Source organism: Erythrolamprus reginae, chromosome 2 (genome assembly GCF_031021105.1).
Source record: "Erythrolamprus reginae isolate rEryReg1 chromosome 2, rEryReg1.hap1, whole genome shotgun sequence".
NCBI classification, from domain to species: Eukaryota; Metazoa; Chordata; class Lepidosauria; order Squamata; family Dipsadidae; genus Erythrolamprus; species Erythrolamprus reginae.
The window spans coordinates 156955552-156981343 of record NC_091951.1 but is presented as its reverse complement, the minus strand read 5'-3'; the positions used below and the strand labels follow the sequence as shown (position 1 = coordinate 156981343).

At 42.3% G+C, this 25792-nt stretch overlaps 1 protein-coding gene across 3 annotated transcripts in view; it reads left to right on the top strand.

Moving 5' to 3' along the window:
- The window catches only part of CYTH1 (cytohesin 1), a 96042-nt gene that overhangs the window by 61590 nt on the left and 8660 nt on the right, over positions 1-25792 (top strand). For all 3 annotated transcript variants that reach the window (XM_070740154.1, XM_070740155.1, XM_070740156.1), the window contains exons 3-9: positions 2679-2743; positions 4640-4706; positions 6703-6821; positions 7685-7765; positions 9379-9491; positions 13523-13671; positions 14262-14373. In XM_070740154.1, the coding sequence (XP_070596255.1) occupies positions 2679-2743; positions 4640-4706; positions 6703-6821; positions 7685-7765; positions 9379-9491; positions 13523-13671; positions 14262-14373 (706 nt within the window). The remainder of the gene's footprint in view (positions 1-2678; positions 2744-4639; positions 4707-6702; positions 6822-7684; positions 7766-9378; positions 9492-13522; positions 13672-14261; positions 14374-25792) is intronic.

Genomic DNA, 25792 nt, shown 5'->3' with positions numbered 1-25792 from the left:
GAAACACTGCTCTAGAGCACCTGCCTGAAATCTTTAAGAGTTGTTGATAATTAAAATAATATGGAGGGTGGCAATAGTTTGGAGTGCACATAAACAGCTTTTTGCAGAAGAGGTCTTTTTCTGCCGTCAGTCTTCTATGTTTCTATGTTTCTATGAGGTGAAGAAGTAGTCAAATCAATAGGTTTTGGTGTGCCCCATTTGTAGCATAAGATAACACTTTTTTTTAAAAAAAAACCATGTTCACATTCCTCTTCCAAGATGAATTAATCCCTGTTCCGAGATACAGTTCTCTCACTCTGAATCCTTGGCACTGTTGTTCCGCCTTCTCATCCCTATTCCCTTTGGGACTTAATTGTTTCCTGTGTTGTTACTCGGTGCTAAGATAAGCTAAATTTAAAGATGTGCGTGCTTGCCTTCCCATGCCTCTTTCTTTACCTTGACCCTGAGTAATTATAGCCCGACTCTCAGACATTGTAGTTTAGAGCCAGAGATTCTATTCTAGTTTTCTTTATTTTTAATTAAAAATTGGTGATTTCAATTTCCCAAAGGATTTTTTCCCTTAAGTCAGTAGTTCCCTAAAGTAGTTCTTTAGGGATTGAACAACCATTTCACAGGGTTCACCTAAGACCATGGGAAAAGACAAATTTCCTATGGTGTTAGGAACTAAAGCTTCTATTTTGGCACCTTGGAACATATTTTTACAATCCGACCAATCAGGCGTTTACATTGGGGGTGTCCCTCTGACCTTCCTACCAATCAGCTTAAAGCTCTGTTGGGAGAATTGGGGCTAGACTTATGGTTGTGGGTCACCACAACATGAGGAACTGTATTAAGGGTCGCAGCATTAGAAAGGTTGTGAACCACTGCTGTAGATAATCCTGAGGGTTTTTACAATGAGAGTCTGAGCTGTAATATAGCAGATGAGTGGGCAGCCATGACTCTGAACATTAAGGAGAGGGAGGCGCGAAATGGCCAGGATATTGAATTGCACAGCACAGCTCCCAAGTTATTTCCCTTTCCCAACACACACCAACATCAATCTCCATTCTGGTCGGTGAAATCCATCAAAGAAGTGAGGAGCATGTTGTCTGATTTTATTATCTCCTTCTCTCCTGTCTTCCCTGTCCTTCATCTTTCCCTTGTCTTCCCTACCACACCAAGATAGGGCCATTTTTAAAAAAAATACATTTTTCCTTTAAGAAATTGTACATTTTCAAAGGTGGCTTTATTGCATCCCCTGCCACTCATTGCATTGTCTACTAGCCAGACAGATCTGCTTTTGACTCTGGCAGGGGCCGCCTGTTCCCTGCAGCAACTTACTCCTTGGGGCTTTGCTTGGCACGGATGCTCATTCAAGCCCATCAGCAATAAATAAAACAGCAGCAGGGCCTAATCACTGCCATGTGCCGGACACTTGCTAATGGGATTAGCCCAGTAATTGTGTTAGCCCCAGGGATTCCTCTTCTTCCTTCCGCTGAGAGGCCAGCACGCTGGTGGTTTAGTAATCGCAGGCCTCCACTCTTTGCAACTTCAAGACTTGTGGACTTCAACTCCCAGAGTTCCTCACTTGCTAGAACTCTGGGAGTTGAAGTCCACAGGTCTTAAAGATGCCAAGGTTGGAGACCCCTGATTTTTTTAAATTATTATTATTATTATTATTATTATTATTATTATTATTATTATTAATTAGATTTGTATGCCGCCCCTCTCCGTAGACTCGGGGCGGCTCACAACACAATAAAACAGTTCATAACAAATCTAATAATTTACCATTTAAAATATTTTTTAAAACCCATTATTAAGCACACATACTTACAAACATACCATACATAAATTGTATAGGCCCGGGGGAGATATCTCAGTTCCCCCATGCCTGATGACAAAGGTGGGTTTTGAGGAGTTTACGAAAGGCAAGGAGGGTAGGGGCAGTTCTAATCTCTGGGGGGAGCTGGTTCCAGAGAGTCGGGGCCGCCACAGAGAAGGCTCTTCCCCTGGGGCCCGCCAAACGACATTGTTTAGTTGACGGGACCCAGAGAAGGCCCACTTTGTGGGACCTAACTGGTTACTGGGATTCGTGCAGCAGAAGGCGGTCTTGGAGATATTCTGGTCCGATGCCATGAAGGGCTTTATAGATCATAACCAACACTTTGAATTGTGACCGGAAATTGATCAGCAACCAATGCAGACTGCGGAGTGTTGGTGTAACATGGGCATACCTCGGGAAGCCCATGACTGCTCTCGCAGCTGCATTTGGTTTATTTGGTTTCATAGTCAAGAAAGAAGCAACCGCTTGCTTCATTTTGGCTACCCTGGCCTAAACTTTGGCTGCAGAAGATGGGCAGGGAAGGAACAATATCCTTTGGTTTTAAAGGAGCCACAAGGGTCAGATTGTTAGTTCTGTAGTGGTAGCGTGAATTTGGTTATTCTTTTCTACATTCTGCAAATGTAACCTATTCTTCTCTTCCCCCTACCCCTCCACTGGACATTCCCAGCTCTGAATTATGAATTTGAAAAAGTGAAGCTGGCATTAATAAAAAAGAGGCTGGCATAATTTTTTAAAAAAGGTGTTCTCCATTCTGAGGTTAAAAATAAACACCACTTCCTCCCTGCTTTAAGTTGATCAAAAGCGTCACTTCATTACTCATTCCACGACTTTCCCCCTTGTATCTTCTCTACAGCGTCTGAAAGATGAGATAGCCGAGGTCACAAATGAAATTGAAAATCTGGGCTCCACGGAAGAGAGGTGAGTCCTGGTGGAGAAGTGGGAAGATGAAATTTTCATTATTTTTGGAATGAATGTTTGAAAGAAAGGAGTTGTCCTGATCTAGACTTCCTGATTAAATAAAACAGCACAAACAGCGTCTCACAAACCTCTTTTATTTGTACTAATTATTGTCATTAGCAGTCTTCATAAGTCCAAACAAAGTAAAACAAGTCTGACTAAAGTCTTTCAGGGAAAAGCAGACAAGAGCCCAAACAAATTAAAACAAGTCTTTCAGGGAAAAGCAGATAACACACAGGAACCTTGCTCTTCTTTGGCAAACTGCCAAAGACCAATTTGCAGGAAAAACTTGGCAAATTTAAACAGGGACAAAATTGAATTTTGAGTTGCAATGACGGGTTCTAGAGATGAGCTTAGTTGCTTCCTGCAAGGAACCCTTTCATGTTCTCCATCTACACAGCTTAAGGGAGGGGCCAATGATCTCCAAGCCTTACTCTCAAGTAGTCCTTCTCCTCTTGAACTGTTCTTGCCTTCTGGAAGCTCTGTGCATGCTCAAATTGAGAACAGGATCCTCCTGTTCCTCTCCCTCGTTCATGTCAGACTCTGGAGGTTCTGGAGGCAGGGGAGACCTCCCCAATGGCTAAGAACATAAGAAGAGCCATGCTGAATCAGGCCATTGAATCCAGCATTCTGTGTCACACAGTGGCCCACCACATGGGGATCATGAGCAGAAAGAGAAGGCAAAACCCTCCCTTTCCTTTGACCCCCAACAAATGGTACCTAAGGGAATCCTGCCTGCCTCAACCAACATAGAGGCGGCACTTGGACATCCGTTTCAATAACCACCGATACACTTGGCATCTATGAAACCATCCATGGCTGGATCCCTACCTCTGGTACCGGCCTCCTCCAAACTCCAGGCCTGGCCCAGGTCCCTCCCCAGCCTCCTTGTTGTCTGACTCTGTTGCCAATTCCGCAGGCCGTTGGCGGACCACAACAGAAGTAACCACTACCAAAATCTCTAATCTGTTAAAAATAAATCTTGACGTTAGTTAGTAATTATTCAGGATTATTGTTTAGAAATTTTAAATGGCAGCCCTGTCTTACATAAAGAACCTAAGTGACTAATAGAACAATGCAATAAATCCTTGGTAAATAAAACCAAAAGTGCCTTGCCTGTTGAATTGCCTACATTCCATTTCCTAGGAATTCAGCGTCAGATTTTTAATCCAAATAACAAACATGCCATTTTATATATGCAGGACATTTATGTTTTATGTTTTTTTAAAAAAAAAATCAATATTTTTTGGAGATTTTCTCATGAAAATATTCAGTGACATTACCGAGAGTTTTGCTGACTTCAGTTTTCTGAGAAATGGATCTTGTTATCTCTATTCCCTAATATAGGTTTGAGAGTGAATGTTCCTCTTATTATAGAAATTAGGAGTTTGCTTGTGTTTAGAGCTTTTAGGTTGGGCCCTAAGGCCTTTCAGCAGCATTAGAGTCACAGTATCAAGTGTTGAACAGCATGTGGTGAGAATGTGTCTGTTAAGGTTTCAGTTATATTGCTCAAAGAAATAAAGGAAACACTCAAATAACAAATCTTAGATCTGAATGAATTAAATATTCTCATTGAATACTTTGTTCTGTACAAAGTTGAATGGGCACAACAGCAGGTGAAATTGATTGTCAATCAGTGTTGCTTCCTAAGTGGACAGTTTGATTTCACAGAAGTTGGATTTACTTGGAGTTATACTGTATTATATTGTTTAAGTGTTCCCTTTATTGTTTTGAGCAGTGCAGAATGCAAGATGGAGGAAAAGGTTCACTGTATTGCAAGCAGAGGTTATTACAGAAGTAGTATCCACAGGCTGGTTTGTAGCAAAGGAGACTGAGCAATCTTTTTGTGTTACCTAGGAAAAACATGCAGAGAAACAAGCAGGTGGCAATGGGGAGGAAGAAATTCAACATGGATCCCAAGAAGGTAAATGATGCTGCTTCCTTGGTGTGGTATTAATAGCAACCGTGCATCAGGCAAAAATCCTGTGTTATCAGCAGCTTTAAAGGATGTGATCCCAAATTGGCTGCGATCAGTTTGGGCCTGACTTACATTGGTGTTTGTCTCTATTTTTCCCTCCTTCCCCAAATTGTCTGCTAAACCTCTCAGAACAATTCCTCCCTGGAGGATTCTTTGGAAATAAGCAATAAGGTCTGCAATTTCCCTTCTCCATCCAGGAAAAAATAAGGGTGAGACTGTTTCTTAAAAGCAGAACTGGTTTTAACAAAGGGATGTCAAGCTTGCTTCATCCCAGCAGCCTCACGTGACATATGGGGACTTTTTTCCCATTCCCCCCCCCTTAAACCGGGTGAAGGCATGCCTATTGGCTTTCTATGAGATTTATGTTTTCAAGTGATTTTCTCCACTTCACCCAGCAGAGTATCTTCATAGCAGAATTGTGTTACAATGTAGATTGGGTACATAAATACACTGACTCCAATATGAACTTATGTGTTCTTACTTCTTATTTCTCATTGAACTGGTTTTATGTTTTCACAAATGACAAACTTGACAGCAGAACTATATTTTTCTCTACATCTGCTCTCTATGATGCAGATTCGCCAAGAGCATACGAATGAATAGAACTCTCTCTTCCAACTACCAAAACCGACCACATACCAGTATGCAAATTAGCTCTGACGTAGCATTCTAGTCCCGCTTTTCCATGCTGTATGCTAACAATGCCCTCATGGTGGGCTGTGAGTTTGACAGCCCTGGCTTAACACAATCCCAACACAGCTGGGGTTTCTGTTAGGTAGGTCTTTTCATCGTGGAGAAAGTGTGACATCTATATCTATCTATCTGTCTGTCTGTCTGTCTGTCTGTCTGTCTGTCTGTCTGTCTGTCTGTCTGTCTGTCTGTCTGTCTGTCTATCTATCTATATCTCTATATCTCTATATCTCTATCTATCTATATCTCTATCTATCTATCTATCTATCTATCTATCTATCTATCTATCTATCTATCTATCTATCTATCTATCTATCTATCTATCTATCTATCTATCTATATCTCTATCTATCTATCTATCTATCTATCTATCTATCTATCTATCTATCTATCTATCTTCTACCTACCTACCTACCTATCTGGCAGGACCCAGGGGAAGAGCCTTCTCTGTGGTGGCTCCAACCCCCTGGAACCAGCTCCCCCCAGAGATTAGGATTGCCCCCATCCTCCTTGCCTTTCGGAAACTCCTTAAAACCCACCTCTGCCGTCAGGCATGGGGGAATTGAAACATCTCCCCCTTGCCCCATGTAGTTTCTGTGTGCTTGTTTTTTATATACACTGTATTGGGGTTTCTTTTGGATTTTTTAACCTAAAACTGTAATTTAGATGGTTAAATATTAGATTTGTTACTATGTATTGTTTTTTACCATTGTTGTGAGCCGCCCCAGTCTACGGAGAGGGGCGGCATATAAATCCAATAAATCTAATCTAATCTAATCTAATCTAATCTAATCTAATCTAATCTAATCTAATCTAATCTAATCTAATCTAATCTAATCTAATCTAATCTAATCTAATCTAATCTAATCTATCTATCTATCTATCTATCTATCTATCTATCTATCTATCTATCTATCTATCTTCCTACCTACCTACCTATCTATCCTGATTTTTTTATGCTGCCCAACTCCCTAGGGACTCTGGGCTAAATCATGTGTAGTGAGTCAGGAAATAATTTCAAACTAACTTCAGCTGCAGAATTCATTAAGTGAGTTTAAGCAAGTCATTGCTATATTGATTTCAGATTCCTCCAATGCCCTACAGCCCCTTGTGCTGGAAATAGATGTAATCAATTAGGATAATTAGAAATTCATGTGGAATAGCATGGCAGACGTTACAAGTTCTTATTTCTATGCCCTCACACAGCAAATGTTTGAAGAGTTTCTTTTTTCCCCCCTTCCCCGGCTTGCAGGGGATTCAGTTCCTCATAGAGAACGACCTTTTGAAGAATACCTGTGAGGACATTGCCCAGTTCCTCTACAAGGGGGAAGGACTCAACAAGACTGCCATTGGAGACTATCTGGGTGAAAGGTAATGTCACCGGATCCCCTTAGTAAATGGAATGTATGTTAATCTTCATACACTGTTCTTCTTAATGTTAGAAAAAGGACTAAACTCGGCAGTAGAGTGCGGGTAATCCTTGAGTTACAACCATTTTTTTAGTGACAGTTTGAAGTTACATCAACCCTGAAAAAAGGGATTTAGGAGTGTTTTTCACACTTACAACCATTGCCGTATCTCCATGGTCATCTGATCAAAATTCAGATGCCTACCAACTGCCTCAAAATTATGCAGTTGCAGGATCTTGGGAGGGGGTTGTCATATGTTCCTCTTTTGCGACCTTCTCACAAGGAAAGTCAGTGGGAAAACCGGATTCGCTTTACAACCATGTTACTAACTGAACAGCTGAAGTGATTCACTTAACAACGGTGACAAGGGTTAATAAAATGGGGCAAAATTCATTTAACAACAGAAATTTTGTGCTCAGTTGTAATTGTAAGTTGAGGACTCCCTGTATATATACTCAGAAAGAAGGAAATATAGGAAGGTCCTTCTGATTCAGGGACCACCAGGGTAGTAACTCTAAGCTATGTGGATTCAGCATATAATATAATAGTGGGTTTATAACGGGGTCTTATTTAATGGTTTTACAATGGGATTTGCTGTTTATATTGACTTCTTATTATTGCTTTTTTATTGGATTTTACTTGTAAGCCATCCTGAGTACCAAGGTATCAGGCGGCATAGAAGTCTAATTAATTAAATAAATAATAAAATATTAGGCAAACACAGACCTTACCTATAGTCGAGCTCTGCCACTTGTGTGTGATGTAATCTATAACAATAAATTGCTATAGTCCAGAATTTCAATCTCTTCTGTTTCCTTCCCTCAGAGATGATTTCAATATCCAAGTGTTACATTCGTTTGTGGAACTGCACGAGTTTACAGATCTCAACCTTGTACAGGCGCTGCGGTGAGTGGCCGAGGAAGAGATTATAATATTAGACAGATCCATATCTGTCGTTCTGTAGGTGTAGCTGTAGATCGTGTTTTATTTCCCATGGTTTTGGATTAACTAGATTAACAAGCATTTTCTATGACTGTTAGAGCAGTGTTTCCCGACCTTGGCAACTTGAAGGTATCTGGACTTCAACTCCCAGAATTCCCCAGCCAGCATTCGCTGGCTGGGGAATTCTGGGAGTTGAAGTCCAGATATCTTCAAGTTGCCAAGGTTGGGAAACACTGCTGTAGAGATGCCAGATTGGAGTAGTGGTTAAAGGCACCAGGCTAGAGGGTGGGAGACGATGAGGTCTAGACCTACCTTAGGCATGAGGCCAACTATGTGATTTGGAGCCTGTCAACCTCTCAATGTTTGGAAACTCCCAGCCAGGCAGGAAGGGGAGCTAGCCTTGGGCCCTTGAATAGCCACAAGAGGCATAAGGCTGACTCCCCACCCTAAATTTCATGGAACCTTATCTGGTTATTCCCAAGAAGAAGGCAAGAAATCTGGAGAGATTCTTGTATTATAGGCAGAACACAATAAAGTTAGAAACATAGAAACATAGAAGACTGATGGCAGAAAAAGACCTCATGGTCCATCTAGTCTGCCCTTATACTATTTCCTGTATTTTATCTTACAATGGATATATGTTTATCCCAGACATGTTTAAATTCGGTTACTGTGGATTTACCAACCACGTCTGCTGGAAGTTTGTTCCAAGGATCTACTACTCTTTCAGTGAAATAATATTTTGTCACGTGGCTTTTGATCTTTCCCCCAGCTAACTTCAGATTGTGTCCCCTTGTTCTTGTGTTAACTTTCCTATTAAAAACACTTCCCTCCTGGACCTTATTTAACCCTTTAACCTATTTAAATGTTTCGATCATGCCCCCCCTTTTCCTTCTGTCCTCCAGACTATACAGATTGAGTTCATGAAGTCTTTCCTGATACGTTTGATGCTTAAGACCTTCCACCATTCTTGTAGCCCGTCTTTGGACCCGTTCAATTTTGTCAATTTGCTGACTTGGACTCTTCACTAATGGATCTGTTGCTTACACTCTCAATCCTAAAACTCAGGGAATGGCAAACCACATCACAGTGACTGAAAAACTGACTCAAAGGCCCACACACACACAAACCAGAATCCCTGATTATACAGCATGTTGGCTGGGGCTATGGGAGTTACTGAGGGTCTGGTAGCACTTGAAAGTCCAGATCTGCTCTGTTCCTGATGTGGCCTGTGGGTAGAGGTGTGGAAAAAAGTTTTGAATCCTATTTCAGCCTCAAAACAGGTTTTTCTGATCTTACCAGAAGTATGCCAATGCTTTGTTGACAATTCTGAAGCATTCCTGCCTTGAACCAGCCTTATTTTTCACAACACTTTCTTTGTCAAGCTAGCCCCAATCAGATATGCTGGGCTTGTAGGAATTCTCAGCTGGTTGCTTATGTAGGCCAGAAATTCTAAGAGTTATATTTCCAACCCTTTACCAGGGGAAAGATTCACAGAATGTCATTTGTGGTATGTCTTTCCTCATAACTGTACAGCACACAAGTGGACGTGGGCTTAATTTTTATTGCTCTTACAGGCAATTCCTTTGGAGCTTTCGGTTGCCAGGTGAAGCGCAAAAAATTGACCGGATGATGGAAGCGTTTGCGCAACGGTACTGTCAGTGCAACCCTGGCGTGTTCCAGTCAACAGGTAAGTGAACAACTACCTCCAGAAGTTGTGGGCGCTCCAACATTAGAGGTTTTTAAGATGAGATTGGACAACCATTTGTCTGCAATGGAATAGGGCAGGGATTGGGTAAGTTGGCTCTTCTATGGCTTGTGGACTTCAACTCCCAGAATTCCTGAGGCAATCGTGTTACTCAGGAATTCTGGGAGTTGAAGTCCACATGTCATAGAAGAGCCAACGTAGTCTAGCCCTGTATAGGACCATGATGGCGAACCTAGGGCACATGTGTCACAGGTGGCACGCAGAGCCCTATCTGCCGGCACATGAGCCATTGCCCTATCTCAGCTCCAGCGTGCATGTATGTGTTGGCCAGCTGATTTTCAGCTCACGTGGAGGCTGTAGGAGGGCGTTTTCGGCCTTTGGGGAGAGAGGAAGGGCATTTTCACGCTCCCCAGGTTCCAAGACAGCCTCTGGAGCCTGGGGAGGCTGAAAAATGGGTCTATCGGGCCTACTGAAAGTGGGAAAATGGACTGTTTCCAGCCTCCAGAGGACTTCCTGGGGTGAGGGAGGATGTTTTCGCCCTCCCCAGGCTTCAGGGAAGCCTCTGGAACCTGGAGAGGGTGAAAAATGGACCTACTAGGCCCACCGGAAGTTGGCAAATGGGGGGATGGGGGGGGGTCGTGCACATATGCATGTTGGGTCGGGCAGCAGGGGGCATTGAATTATGGGTGTGGGCACACAATTTCAGCACCCGAGGAAAAAAAAGGTTCACCAACACTGGTATAGAGTTTCCTGTTTGACTAGGGAGTTGGAGTGGAAGACCTCCAAGGGTCCCTTCCAGCTCTGTTATTCTATTAATTTGTTGTCACTTTAACTTGTGGATGATATGCAGAGTTAAATTAACCCCTAAGGTTTCTAGAAAAAAACAACCTTCAAGTTTACAATGCTGAATGAACCTTCACTTTCATTGATGAAAGTGAAGAAGACTCAGCACTGAAATGAATGAAGATGGAAACAAAGAACTAAAAATGTTATTCATTCATTCATTCATTCATTCATTTATTATATTTGAATGCTGCCCCTCTCCGAGGGGTCTTTGTTTCTGTTCTAACTGAAATGGGGGAATAATGTCCCCCTCCTTAAAAAAAAAAAGTAGTGGTAATACTTGTGAATGATCCAGGATTTACAGAATTTGAAACATAAGAGCTCAGTTATACTTCTTAGTTTGCTGTTGATGTTTTTGCTGGCATGCCATCGCATAACAAAGGATCTTAGAGTAATTTATAACAACTCAGCAATGGAGTTACGTTTTGATCAGATGGACAGCAAATTTCATAAATAGAAAAATGAAGCAGTTATAATCAAAAACATTAATGGCATAGATGGACAAAATGAACAAAATAAACCTCGATGTCAAGTTAAAATGTATCTTAGCTGAATTATTTAAAAGGAGGTGAGAACCACCACTACCTCCCCAGTGTTGTATGCCACTAGAAAGACGGTACTCATGCATATTTCAGGGAAAGCTATTATTTCCTAAGCATGCCATTACTCAACAGCCCTCTCCCTTACTAGCTACATATTTATTCTGTGGGCACACGCAGCCTTTGAAGAAATGAATAAGTCTTATGTGAGAGCCAGTTTGGTCTAATGATGAAATCACCAGACTGGATCCCAGGATGCTTTTTCCAGCCCCACCTTAGCTGTGAAAGCCAGATGAGTACTTGGGCCAGTCACACGCATTCTCTCAGTTCGACCCACTTGACAGGGTTGTTGTGGAGAAAATAGGCGGAGGAAGAAATACTATATACTAGTAAGAGAGAAACATTAGGATGGGGGATTATTATTATTATTATTATTATTATTATTATTATTATTTATTAGAAACAGAGAAGTCTGACGGCAGAAAAAGACCTCATGGTCCATCTAGTCTGCCCTTATACTATTTCCTGTATTTTATCTTAGGATGGATCTATGTTTATCCCAGGCATGTTTAAATTCAGTTACTGTAGATTTACCAACCACGTCTGCTGGAAGTTTGTTCCAAGGATCTACTACTCTTTCAGTAAAATAATATTTTCTCATGTTGCCTTTGATCTTTCCCCCAACTAACTTCAGATTGTGCCCCCTTGTTCTTGTGTTCACTTTCCTATTAAAAACACTTCCCTCCTGAACCTTACTTAACCCTTTAACATATTTAAATGTTTCGATTAAATTTGTATGCTGCCCCTCTTCATAGACTCGGGGCGGATGGAAGGCACTCTGCTGCACTTATGCACGCCCCTTACTGACTTCTTAGGAATCGGTAGAGGTCAACCATGGAAAGTCTAAGAATAAAGTTTGGGGGTTAGGAGATGACACTACAGAGTCTGGTAGTGAGTTCCATGCATCAACTACTCGGTTACTAAATTCCTATCTCCTGCAGTCGAGTTTAGAACGGTTTACTTTAAGTTTGTATCTGTTGTGTGCTCATGTGTTATTGTGGTTGAAGCTGAAGTAGTCGTTGACAGGAAGAATGTTGTGGAGCACATGATTTTATGGGCTATGCTTAGATGATGTAATTCTAAGCTTTCTAAAGCTAGGATTGTAAGTCTAGTTGCATGGAGTATTCTGTACCTTGAGTTACTTATAAAAATATTAAATGCAGAATAAGAACATAAGAAGAGCCCTGCTGAATCGGGCCAAAGCCCATCGAGTCCAACATTCTGTGTCACACAGTGGCCCCCCAATTGTACATGGGGATCTTGAGTAGAAAGAGAAGGCAAAACCCTCCCCTTCCCTTGACGCTCAACAAATGGTACTCAAGGGAACCCTGCCTGCCTCAGCCAACATAGAGGCGGCATTTGGACATCCGCTTCAATATCCATAGATACACTGATACACTTGATAGAAATAAATATGGTAACAGACAGTATTTCAGGTAAAGTGACCCCAATTGGCTTAGAGCTTCAAAAGATTTTCAAAATCAGATTGTCCTTGCAAGTAGTCCTCAACTTGCAACCATTTCTTTAATGTCATTTGGAAGTTGCAACAGCACTGAAAAAAAGTAAGCTACAAGCAATTCCATTTGCAACCATTGCAGCATCCCCTGACCATGAGATCAAAACACTTGGCAATGGGATGCAGTATCCTGGGGTCACATCATTGTCATTTGCAATCTTCCCGGCTGGTTTCTGACAAGCAAAACCAATGGGGGAGTCAGCGATCCTTACGATCATTGGATCGATGCTTAACAATTGTGTAATGCAGTGAGTCACTTAACCATGACAAGGAAGATTGTAAAATTGGGTGTGACTCGTTCAGCAACGGTCTTGCTTAGCAACGGAAATTCTAGCCCCCGATTGTGGCCACAAGTCGAATGATTACCTGTAGGCTCTAATTTGGATTTGATCTTATGTTTTGTTACTGTATAGCCTGGACTATTGATTGATTGATTTGCTTTCTATGCTGTCCTTCTCCGAAGAATTGGGGCAGCTTACAACATATAAAAATACTGTTTACAATAAGATGAAATCCAATTAAATTAAAATTACACAACTATCTAAAATCCCATTTGCACAGCAGCTATACAATCATTCATTGGCCAGGGGCTAAGATCTAATCAGCCCAAGCTTGGCGGCATAAATGAATCTTAAGACTCTTATGAAAGGCGAAGAGGGTGGGGGCGGTACGGATCTCCGGGGGGACCTGTTTCCAGAGGGCCAAGGCCCCCACAGAGAAGGCTCTTCCCCTAGGTCCCACCAAATGACATTGTCTAGTTCAGTGTTTCCCAACCTTGGCAACTTGAAGATATCTGGACTTCAACTCCCAGAATTCCCCAGCCAGCATTCGCTGGCTGGGGAATTCTGGGAGTTGAAGTCCAAATATCTTCAAGTTGCCAAGGTTGGGAAACACTGGTCTAGTTGACGGGACCTGGAAAAGGCCGACTGTGTGGGACCTCACCGGTCGCTGGGACTCATGCGGCAGGAGGCGGTCCTGCAAGTAATCTGGTCCGATGCGTGTACTATGTTCCCAAATTGTCTTGAATCCCCTGTTCCCTTTTCTTTCTGTCCCAGATACCTGTTATGTGCTTTCCTTCGCCATAATCATGCTGAACACCAGTTTGCATAATCCCAACGTTAAGGACAAGCCCACCGTGGAGCGCTTCATCGCTATGAACCGTGGCATCAATGACGGCGGGGACCTACCTGAGGAATTGCTCCGGGTGAGTTTTGTGGGAAGAGAACAGACTGGAATTCTGGGACTAGGCCGCAATGGAGAACTCCGTGACGGTGGTGAATCACCAGAACAGAGGGCCTTCTGACTGTCTGTCTATCTGCCTGACAGGCTCTCCAAGGACCCAGGAATAGGTTGGGCCTACCCAACCTATCTGGTGTAGGCCCAAGGTAGGGTTGAGGCATGGGGGATTTGAGACATCTTTCCCCCAGGCTTATTATTATAATTTATGTTTGGTATGTATGTGCTGTTTGGTTTTTAATTATGATAGGGTTTTTAGTTTTTTTTATATTAGATTTGTGCCATTATAATATTGCTTTTATCATTGTTGTGAGCCGCCCCGAGTCTTTGGAGAGGGGCGGCATACAAATCTAATAAATAATAATAATAATAATAATAATAATAATAATAATAATAATAATAATAATTATTATCTTGTCCTTGCCAGTATCCCCTGCTCAAATACTGAGCTTCCAAAACTCAAGTGAGGGTTCTTGGGAAGTTGTGCAATGTTGAAAAGGTGGTGCAGAACTTCTGCCTGGAAGTGATCCACCCCGTGTTTCTCCTCCCTCCCACCAGAATCTCTATGACAGCATAAAAAACGAGCCCTTCAAAATCCCCGAGGATGATGGCAATGACTTGACGCACACCTTCTTTAACCCGGACCGCGAAGGCTGGCTTCTGAAGCTAGGTGAGTGAGTGTGTGTTTCCGTGCACGAGGCTGAAGGCCTTGACCCACAAGGAGCAGGGCTGCGGATGGTGTGGCATGGGATGCAGGGAGCTCAGCAGGAGGACCCTCTTTGCATGGGGCTCGGTGGCCACAGCCCAGCACAAAGGGCCAGCTATACAACCTTGGAAGAGCTTCTCATTATCTTTCCTTGAACAGCGTGCCCAGTCAGGAAGGCCTGGGTTGCAGTGCTCAGTAACTTCCTATGGCTCTCTTTCAGTTGGCTTGGCCAACCAAGTCTGACCGAAATTGGGCAAAGGAATGTACTTAGGAAGAAAAAAAAGGCAGGTTACTTGGGTTCCAGGAATGGCAGGTGAATCTAGTTCCAAAACGCGCACCTACAGCCGCCTAGAGAGAAGCTCAGCGATGGGCCCTGGTTTCCCACTCTCCTTTTTTCAGACTAGTCTCTGGCATCACTTCACGCATAGCAGCTCTGCACTCACCGACAGTGTTAACTAGGATGCCTTCACCAGCTCTCCTTGTGCAGCTCTTGGCTCCTTTTCCGTGTTCACTCAAAGCTGTTTTCCCACCCCACAATTGCCAGGATTTGGCTTGAAAAGTCTTCCGGGCTTCTTTAAGGAATGGGTGATTGTCTAGGGCAGTGTTTCCCAACCTTGGCAACTTGAAGATATTTGGACTTCAACTCCCAGAATTCCCCAGCCAGCATTCACTGGCTGGGGAATTCTGGGAATTGAAGTCCAAATATCTTCAAGTTGCCAAGGTTGGGAAACACTGGTCTAGAGTTTTATCTGTCCCCTCTCTTGTAGGAATATTAAATCACCTGAAATCTGAAAAACCAAACCTGAAAAATGGAAATCTCCTAAATGGTCGAACTTGTAATTGCTGAATCTGAACTGAATTAAATTAACGAAATTATTCTACGTACGTAACTTTTCATACTTTGAACCAGGGAGAAGACATAGGCTCATGTCCAAAATGAGATCTGATTCTAAGTCCCCACTTTTTCTATCCCTCTTCTTCTGTTTCTTTCAATCAAGGCATGCAAAAAAAGCAACCAAGGATCACAATATCTTGTTTTATGACAGAACTTATATAGGTCTGCTAATGCAGTTATGGAACCTGGATCTGTCCTCACGTAGTCTTGGGAGTAAACTGATAAGTGTGTTAGTAATACATACAGAGTAATACATTCCCCGCGCGCGGAAGCAAAAAACCACACCGAAACATAGGCACACCTGCGTCTCCGTGCGTGATTCTTCTACATGCACAGGTACAGTAGCAGAATTGTGCTGGACTCCACTAGCATTCAGAGCCAAGGGGCCGAGCACATGTCACCGTTCCACCTTAGCAGCCCACCTCTGAATACATACCGATAGTTGTACAATAGTAATACAGCTGTGTACTACTGCAAGTGCGCATAATAACCTACATTTTCCTATATAATTGTAATATAAGATTAATACATTTGGTAATTACAGTAATTACAATAATGTTTCTCTTAGCTCGGTAGCAAACTGTCCAAATTTTCCATTTTCTGTGATGGGAATAGGAAAGCTATGGTGCTTTAGAAGGTAGATTCAAAATTTATTTTCCTCTAAGTAGCCTTGATACCCATGTGATGATGGCACTGTGGTCTATCTGTATCATAAAAGGTATTCCATTTAAATAGTTGTATAGTTGAAAATATGATGGCTTTCAATTACACAGCAAACACTGGAAAATTGAAATCCCTTCCATTTTCAGTTTTATAATTCAATAAAAAAATATTGAAAAATATTTCACTGAACTTTGAGTAGCTGCACATAAGAAATTTAAGTGCCTTCCGAGCCAACATGTTTAGCTGGCTTAGCATTTTAAACAATAGCTGCAGTATTTGGGCAGAATTTTTAAACTGCATATGCAGAAGAACTAAAAAGAATTGTGGCTCAGGGTAAAAATTGAAGGCTGCTTGGAAGAGATTTTTCACAAGCAAGTCAAGGTAACTGAGAAGACAGCATAAATTTGTCACCTTCTGTGAAATGGGTGGCTATCTAAATTAGATGAATCCATAAAATTATAGCCAAATTGACAATCAGAATAAGACAGTGTCTGTTTTTACTATTGTTGTTTGTCGGCCTCCCCTTAGATATAAAAGTGATCATGGTTTAGGGTAGATTTTTGCCATCTAGCAAGAGAGGCTGATAGAAACAAAAGAAATAAGGATTTAGAAGTGAAATGGAGAGTCCAACATTTAATATTCCATTTCCGGAAACAACCTCCAAATTTACTTCCATTCCAAAGACAAAATGTTTTGTTGTTTGCATTTCAACTTCCGTGGCAACTGTTTTAAAAAACGTGTCTCACATTGTGACGGTATTAATGCCGAGATCCCCAACATTGTATTTGAAATCCAATTTTGCTTTATCTCCTGGTTTGGATATTTCCTCTTTTCACTTTTCTCGGGGGCAACAAAAGAGAAAAATGGAATAAATGGTCCCGATTTATTTATCTACAAGATAATGATTCCCCCTCCCCCTCTTGAGTGGAGTGAACATCGTAGCCTAAAGACTTGTCCAAATAGCAAGGTCCTAAGTTCAAGAGTCAACCACAATGGGGAAGATCCCCGTCATCGTATGCGAAACTTTTTTAGAATTGTCATGATGATGTCTATTCAAGTGACATCTTCTTTTTTTTTTAAGAAAAGGAGAACAGCAGCATTGTGCAATTCAGGAGCACAGCAAAGGAGAGACTGATGTTTTCCCTGTAAAGACAGAGAAGTGGGTGGAGGTTTCCATTATTCACTCCGAGGGAGAAACAAGGTCTCTTTGCTGTGTTCCAGAGGGAGGAGGGTTGGAGGAAGTGGGGTTAACAGGAGAACAAAGGTGGATCAGGTAGGACCACTGTCCTTGACTGTGTGGGACATAACCCTGGTTTTCTCCACATATGGCTGTTCTTTGGCTGACCCCTTTGGCCCTTGATGATGCATGCTGCCCTTCCCATCCCACTCCTAGAGGTCTCCTGGTTCCAGGTCATTTTAACACCCCCACCACTGCCTTGGTACTAAAATCACTAACTCCTCGGTCAACTGTTTGCGTGGCAAACACCTTCATGATATGGCCAATGGCAAGAATTAAATCAGGAGAGGTGAACCTTCCTATCAAGTATCCCAGCGGCTGCTGCATTCATGGCATCCTTGGCATGGTAGCCCCAGAAAAGTATCAGCCCCCCCCCCTTTTGGTATTAAAGTAGGAGATATGTTGACTCCCTTTAAAGAGAGCTCTTCCTCCCTCCTTTTCCCTTTGGCTCAACAACGTTTAGCTTGGGCAGTGCCCACTGCTGATTGAAATGTGCACGAAGGGCAAATTTTAGTCCTTTGTTTTTTAATTTTCTTTTTCCCTCATTTGTATGTTTCCATGATTTTGGCTCTGCCTTTCCCTGCCCCCCAAACTTCAGGAGGTACGTACCCCCATATCTCCTTGCTAGCTTTGCTGGGGCCCGAGGCCGTGCTGCAGTGCTTGCTTGGTTTTTATTTTTTTCTGTTCTCTTTTTATTTTTACTTGCTGCTGCTGATGTTACTCGTATTGCTGTTGTTGCCATCACTGCTAATTGGCTGCACAGTCCCTGGGGAACTGGGGGGGTGGGGGAGACGTGGATGGTGGCGGGGGGGGCAGAGGTGGGGAGTTGAAGTGCTTGCGTTCTGCTGGGCACCAAAGTGGAAAGAGAAAAGAGAGCGGTGACTTTTCCCAAACCAGGAATCGGGCAGCTGTCCGTCCTCTTCATCCTCCTTTTCTAAAATTCACATTGAATTTGCTGGATGTCTTTTGTCAGAGTGTTTATTTATTCATTCATTTATTTCATGATATTTATATGCCGCCCAATTCCAGAGGCCTCTGGGCGGCTCACAATAAGCACAACAAATAAAAACAGTATAAAATACAACAACAATAAAAAAATAGCAAATAGCATTAAAATACATAAATAACCCCAAAAGTCATGCATTCACTCAATCTTTCCTAGTCCCAGGTCTGGCGGAAAAGCCAGGTTCTAACTGCTTTCTGGAAGGCTGGTAGGGTGGGGATAATACGGTTCTCTGGAGACAGTTGATTCCACAGGGTCGAAGCCGCCACAGAGAAGGCCCTTCCCTGTGGCCCTGCCAACCGACATTGTTTGGTGGACGGGAGCCGGAGAAGTCCTGCTCTGTGGAGCCTTATTGGCCGTATGGCGAGTTCTAAAGGCCTGAAGTACTTCCGATTGTCAGAACTAGGCCTGGCTGTGGGTTTGGGCTTCAGAGGGGCAGGAGCTAGGAAAGGCATGATAAGGCGGGGGGAGGGAAGTGTTTGTTCTTTTATTGGATTTATATAACACCCCCCCACACACACACTCTGAGGACTCTTCCTCCTTTGGAATGGGATGCTGCCCTTGCTTGAGGAATCCTCACATCCCTTTGAAAGTATTCAGGATTACAGTTTAATGGTAGAGAATATATGTCACATGTTTTTGCTGAATTTGAAAATTAAGGGAGACTACGATAGATCTATTTCGGCCTTGTTCTGGCCTCATCAGCTGGCCATACCCTCACTGGGACTTGAACTTGCAGCCTTTGCCTTGTAAGGCAGAGAATTAACCTCAAGGCTACAGTATCCAATCCCTTCAGCTCTGTACCAGAGAAGGGTTACATGTTTTTTGTGTCAAATTACCCTGGTATATTGAAGGAGCATCACAGCTTCCTTTTTGCCTCTCGGCCCAACCCAGGGCCATTTCCAAGGCAGTTAATTTATTCATAACCGACAAACTATATTCTGTATGTGTCACATGACATTAGGTCTATTTCGGCCTTGTTCTGGCCTCATCAGCTAGCCATACCCTCACTGGGACTGAAGGGATTGAATACTGTAGCCTAGAGATTAATTCTCTGCCTTACAAGGCCAAGGTTGCAAGTTTAAGTCCCAGTGAGGGTATGGCTAGCTGATGAGGCCAAAATAAGGCCGAAATAGATCTAACCTAGTCTCCCTTAAATTTCAAATTCAGCAAAAACATGTGACACATCTATCTATCTATCTATCTATCTATCTATCTATCTATCTATCTATCTATCTATCTATCTATCTATCTATCTATCTTATCTATCATCTATCTATCTATCTATCTATCTATCTATCTATCTATCTATCTATCTATCTATCTATCTATCTATCATCTATCTATATATCTATCTCCATCCGTACATACATACATACATACATACATACATACATACATACATATTCTCTACCATCAGACTGTAATCCTGAATGTATGTATGTAGGTGTCTGTGTATGTGTGTATACATACATGCATGCATGCATACATATTTATGAATGACGGTCTTGGTATATTTGGGTTTCTTCCTGTGTAGGATTCAGGAATTTTTGGCGGCGTTTCGACAAGGTCCCACTCATCATCTTCAGGCTGGTGCTTCTGTCCTTGTTCGCCCTAGAACAAGGACAGAAGCACCAGCCTGAAGGTGATGAGTGGGACCTCGTCGAAACATCGCCAGAAATTCCTGAATCCTACACGGGAAGAAACCCGAATATACCAAGACTGTCATACCTGTACCCGTGAAAATCTACGAGAACACACACACACATATATGTATGTATCACATGTTTTTTGCTGAGATATATATATATATGACTATAGATTCATATAGATTCTATATGAATCTATATGACTATAGATTCAGTCATACTAAGTAATATTTAAGTAATACTTTAAAAAAAAGATGCAAATAATTTAAACGATCAAGAAAAGCAGGTTTAAATATCTTCAACCCCATTTTTTTAAAAAGAGCTCAGAATTGTCAGCTTTCCTCTTTTACCCCACCTCGCCCTTAGTATCACTGAAAATTGGTGTTGATGACAGGTTGAAAAAAATAATGATTAAAAATAAAGTATGACTTCCAACTCCAAAATGTTGTTTGACCTGTTCTGGGTTAGATATTACAGGGGGGGGAAACCCGTTTCTCATTAAGTTTGAAGGATGCTAGGAGTTGTATTTCGGCTACACTTAGAATACCACAGATTAATACATTATGTATTTCACAGAATTGTTTTACCATTCCTGTCTTAGGCAGGGATGGGCAGTTCACAGCAATGTGGTTGCTTCAGGAGGCTTTTTCCAGATGTCATAGTTCGGTCTTGATGATTGCAGTGCCGTCATGAATCTTCATCCGCCCTAAATCATGCAGCCAATGAACTTAAATCATTGTAAGATGAATCATGAATCTTTTTTCCATTTAAAAGTCTGTAGAGTTTCTCAGCCATGCAGGTCAGGATTGTCCCAATGGTGCTTTTTCTGGAGGCAACTGGAGTTTCTTGGGGTTTTTTTCTTTTGAAGACGTTTCACTTCTCATCTGTTCTGTCGGGCTCTCTGGTAGACTCCTCCCACAAATTCACAGGTACAAATTTCAGACACACACACGTTTGAAAATTCAAAACAATGTTCTTTATAATGAAAATTCACTTAAACCAAGCCCTCTTTTGGTATAGCAAAGAGCACTTGTCTCCAAACAAACTGGTAATTTGTACAAGTCTCTTATCAGTTCTGTGATACTTAGCTTGCAGCTGTGAGGCAATTCACAGTCCTTCTTTCACAAAGTGAAACACACTTTGCTCTGGTTTAGTTTCAAAGCGGGGAAAAATCAGCACACAAAGATCAAAGTCAGCAAAGCAGTCACGAAACACAACGATCAGATAATCCTCCACAATGGCCAAACCCACAGGCTGCTATTTATAGCAGCCTCACTAATTCCCACAGCCTCACCCAACCACAGGTGGCCTCATTTTCTTTGATAATAATCTCTCAGTTGTTGTTGCCTATGCATCGCTCTCCGCATGCGTGGCTGTATCATTAACTCTTGTTCTGAATCCAAGGAGGAGCTAGATAATTGATCTCCTTCTGAGCTGTCTGCCACACTCTCCTCCTCCCTGTCACTCATGTCTTCTTGACCAGAGGAGCCTTCATCATCAGATTCCACCGGGGGCAAAACAGGCTTGCAGCATGTGGATGTCTTCCCCACATCCACAGTCCTTGGGGCAGGAGCTGGGCCAGAGCTAACCACAACACTCATCCAAGAAGGTTCTTCAGCTCTGACAGGATTGTGGGACATGGAAGGATTTTTAGCTATACTGTTTGGAATGATCACCCTTTGAATGGTGTGGGAGTCGGAATGGATTTCCAGAGGAAAAATTGCTGGCTACAGTAACCAGGAGCCCGACTCAGGTCACCCTGAGAACAGAGATAGACAACAACCTGTTAAAGGATGCAGGTGACCAGCTGTCTGCAAGATATATAAATCCTTCCATTCCCCAGTATCCTGTCAGAGCTGAAGAAGCTTCCTGGATGAGAATCGAAACGTCTTCAAAAGAAAAAACAAGAAACTCCAGTTGCCTCCTGAAAAAGCACCTTTGAGTCTTTTCTATGTACTACACAATGTCCTAGCAATTCCCATGGTTTTCAGAAATTATGTTCTTCACCTCTCCCCCAAGGCCCCAGCATAGTGGGTGTTTTCATTCAAATCTAAAGTATCTTCCGTTGACTAACTCCCTCCCATTACTTTCCGGTAGGAAAGGTCTCCCTAACAGGAGCCCATTCATATTCCCTGCTTGTTATTAAAAACAGAAGCAAAGAAAATGGAAACAATCAATGAGAGCAGATTTAAATGCAGAATCCTTATTGGTCATATGTAATTTTCAACCAGGGGCACTAAACAAGCCAGTGTAAAAGGGAATAATGAAATATGAGTTGTTTCATTGATTGTGGCAATGAGTTAGCCTGGCTCTGGTCCTGTTTGGAATAGAGAAGAAGATCCTTCCCTTAATTATATACTATATATTTCGTAATATAAGACTTTCCCCTCCGTAAAAGAGGGTAAAAAAAAAATGCTGTGTCTGAATACAAAAAAATCCCCTATTTTTGCAAAAAATGGGTGAAAATGCATTTTTCCCATTCCCCAGCCTTCCCCTAGCCCCCAGGAGCACTCTGCAGGCCTCCCAAACCCTATGCACACCCAATTTTTAAAAAAACTGATGAAAAATGGGCTCATTTTTGCAAAAAACAAGGTGCACGGTAGATTTGGGAGCCCTGCAGAGTGCTCTAGAAAGCCAAGGAGGACAAAAAGGTTTTTTTTCTTACCTCTTCGTAATCTTGGGGCGTTTTATACACCGGTGCGTCTTATAGTCCAAAAATACTGTATTTTAAACAGCTTATCCTTTCTATTTTATGGACTTGGAATAAGAACCTGATCACAACTTTCCCCAACCAGGAATCTGCCCAATGAGTCCACAGTCCTGTAACTCTTGTAATTTTTAGCCTGCATGGTTATTAAAGTATGAGCCTCCCTGGAGATGCCTGGTTGATGAAAGCAGAGGCTTGATTAATGCCACCCAATGAATTTGCAGCTGAATAGATGGAATCCATCATTTGATAATAATATAATATTGGCTTTAACTGTAATCCTATTATTAAAATGGCGTGTAGCCTGAAGGGGTTAAAATAGTGTGAAACTAAAAGAAATGCAGGTATATCTTTTAATGTAGGAACCTCCCCTAGGCCAAGGCTGTCAAACTCGGACCGGATGCATCACATGCTGCCCCCCCCAAGTTTAGCAAAGGAGGAAAAGTTGCAATATGTCACATGACAACGAGACATTATGAGGTTGACACTCCTGCCCTAGGCCATTAAAAATATATCCCAACTATTAAAAGTTGCCATGTCCGAATTGAAAATCAGGATGAACAATAGTTGACAGCAAGGAGCTCTTTGTGATTTTAATAATCCTGTCATTTATTATACTATAAGTCCTTAGCCCATAGCATTTCTTAGTGACAGATATGGCAGCAAATTGGAATTCTCTGAAACGAGGGTTTTTCTTGAATTTGGAGCTGTTTTATACACATAGTTGCTCAATTGTCAAAAGATAAAGGTTGGAAAAAGATGACTGAAACCTGCTGGTGGCAATGTCCTTCTAATTATACACGGGAACTCTGGAGTTTATTAACATATTCACCCAAGTTGAAGGGTGTTTTGAAATTGACACTTGTAAGTCTACAAACAAGAGCATTACTTTGAGAACTTTAAGAAAAAAAAGAGGAGAGGTGAAATGGCAGATCTTTTCACATTTTGCTTTTCAGTTCACAGTTTAAAAAAAAACTTTGATCATCATCTTCTTTATTCTCAATTGTTTGGTTTTAGTTTTAATATCGTGGACAATTCACTTCTCTTCCTGCTTATTGAAAGCCTCAGTTTAAAGATGGCTGGCCTATTGTTCCTTAGAAGCAATCTTACCGCATTCTTTTCTGGTGGGTTCTTCTGCAAGTTGTCTTCTGCTGCCACAGGTTGTTTGTCCACCCAACTGAGTTTTGTCTACAGTGAAAGGAAATGGGCAAAACACTACTGTCAAATACTTGTTAGGATACAACTGGAGAATTGCTGAGTTTACCAATTGGCTCTCCTGGGGAGGTTTTGCTGTCTTTTGTCTTTATCTAATATATTGACTTGCGATGCAGTCGGTCATTCCATGATAAGAGGGGCTGACAACAGTTGAAGCTTTCCAGGTTCCTTGGGGACTGTAGCAGGCATTATCTGGAGCAATTGGCTTCTTCCACCCACCATTGTCCCTTTCTTTCTGTTTTTTTGTTTTTATGTTGCTTGAATGAAGTCTTGTTGTATGTCTGTGCCTATATGTGGCGGTAAGAATCTCCCTGAGTGGGTCTTTATATTTTTGCTCCTGGTAATCTCTGGTTAGCTCAACTCTGCTATTCTGGATTTGCCAAAGTAGCCACTACTGGTTGAGCTGATTTTGCCTCTTTGCTTCTCAATTTTGCTCTGCCTCTTAGAACCACATGATTCCCCCCACCCCTTGCATAAACCGGCTAGATTAGCCCAAGGGGGATGTGCAAACCTCTGTCCTTTAATGGGTGAAGGCAGGCACTTGTGGATGGACGTTACCTTGCTGGTCTCTCTGGGAAGTTACTGTTCAGAATAGTACTCATTTGTACTGATTCCTTCTACAGTTTCTGAATCTCTGACAAAACCTGAAGTCGGTTTTTTTAAATGTTTGCCACAATTTGCCAAAAGTAATTTGCTTCCCTGAATCTTCCTATTGACATTGACTTGACTTTCAGGAAAAAAAGCTATTGGCTGATTGTGGGCACAGTTTAACTGGGGGAAAGAGGAGGGGGACCCCCCAAGAAAGACCCACTACATTGCTATGAAACAAACTGACCGGATTTATGTCTTTCCCACCGAGCTTCTGTTTTGGAGGGTTCCTTGGTAAAGGATAAATGTCTGAAACACACTGGGAAAATAAACAGGTTGTTTAGCAACTGGCCAAAGCCAGATTGTTTTACCAGTGAGGTACTTAGAATTTAGGAAAAAGAAAGGAGATCTCTGCATGCATATCCCTTAATAGGTGTTCATTTGAGCCAACTCCCTTGTAGAAATATCCCCCCCCCCCATCTATTGGGGAAAATCTCATTTGAAAATAACCTGTTTACATGGGGATAATCTTTGTTCATCGGGTACCCTTTGGGTGATTTGGACTCCTGTCTTAGACTGGGAAAACGGGAATCATAGGTCTGAGATAGTAATTTAGAAGGCATGGAGTTGAAAGAAGCTAAGACCAAATTCCAATATCAGGCCCTTTAGCATGCTTCCTTTTTTTTCTGCATGGGGCACAAGTAATGTTTCACAAATCCAATTACATCTTGAAGGCAAGTGGGATGGGGATGGGGATAGCTATGCCTGTCACCCATTTTGATCAAGGACTTTCCCTTTAGCTTAGTTCAGTGATGGTGAACCTTTTTTTCCTTGGGTGCCGAAAGAGTGTGGGCGCACACTATTGTGTATGTGCAAATGCCCACACCCATGATTCAATGCCTGGGGAGGGAGAAAACAGCTTCCTCCACCCTCTGGAGGCCAGAAATGGCCTATTTTCCAACTTCTGGTGGGCCCAGTAGGCTCAGGTTTCGCCCTGCCCAGGCTGCAAAGGCTTCCCTGAAGCCGGGGGAGGGTAAAAAGGTCATCCCCCATCCTCCCGGAGGCTCTCTGAAAACCAAAAATGCCCTTCCAGAGCCTCTGTGCAAGACAAAAATCAGCTGGCCGGCACACACATACATGTTGGAGCTGAGCTAGGCCAATGGCTCGCGCGCCAGCAGATATTACTCCACGTGCCACCTGTGGCACCCGTGCCATAGGTTCTCCATCACTGGCCTAGTTTATTGTATCTTAAAATACAATAGTGTCTCATAGTCAGCTAGAGTTGAGAGCATTGAGATCAAAAAAGGCTGTCAAATTCCCTCTTCTTTCACCTGTAATAAGAAGAGTGGCGAGAGGGTGGGGTAGATTTGGCTCCCTAGAACTCAGGTGGAATCCTAGAGAGCCACCTTCATCAGAGGGACCTGGC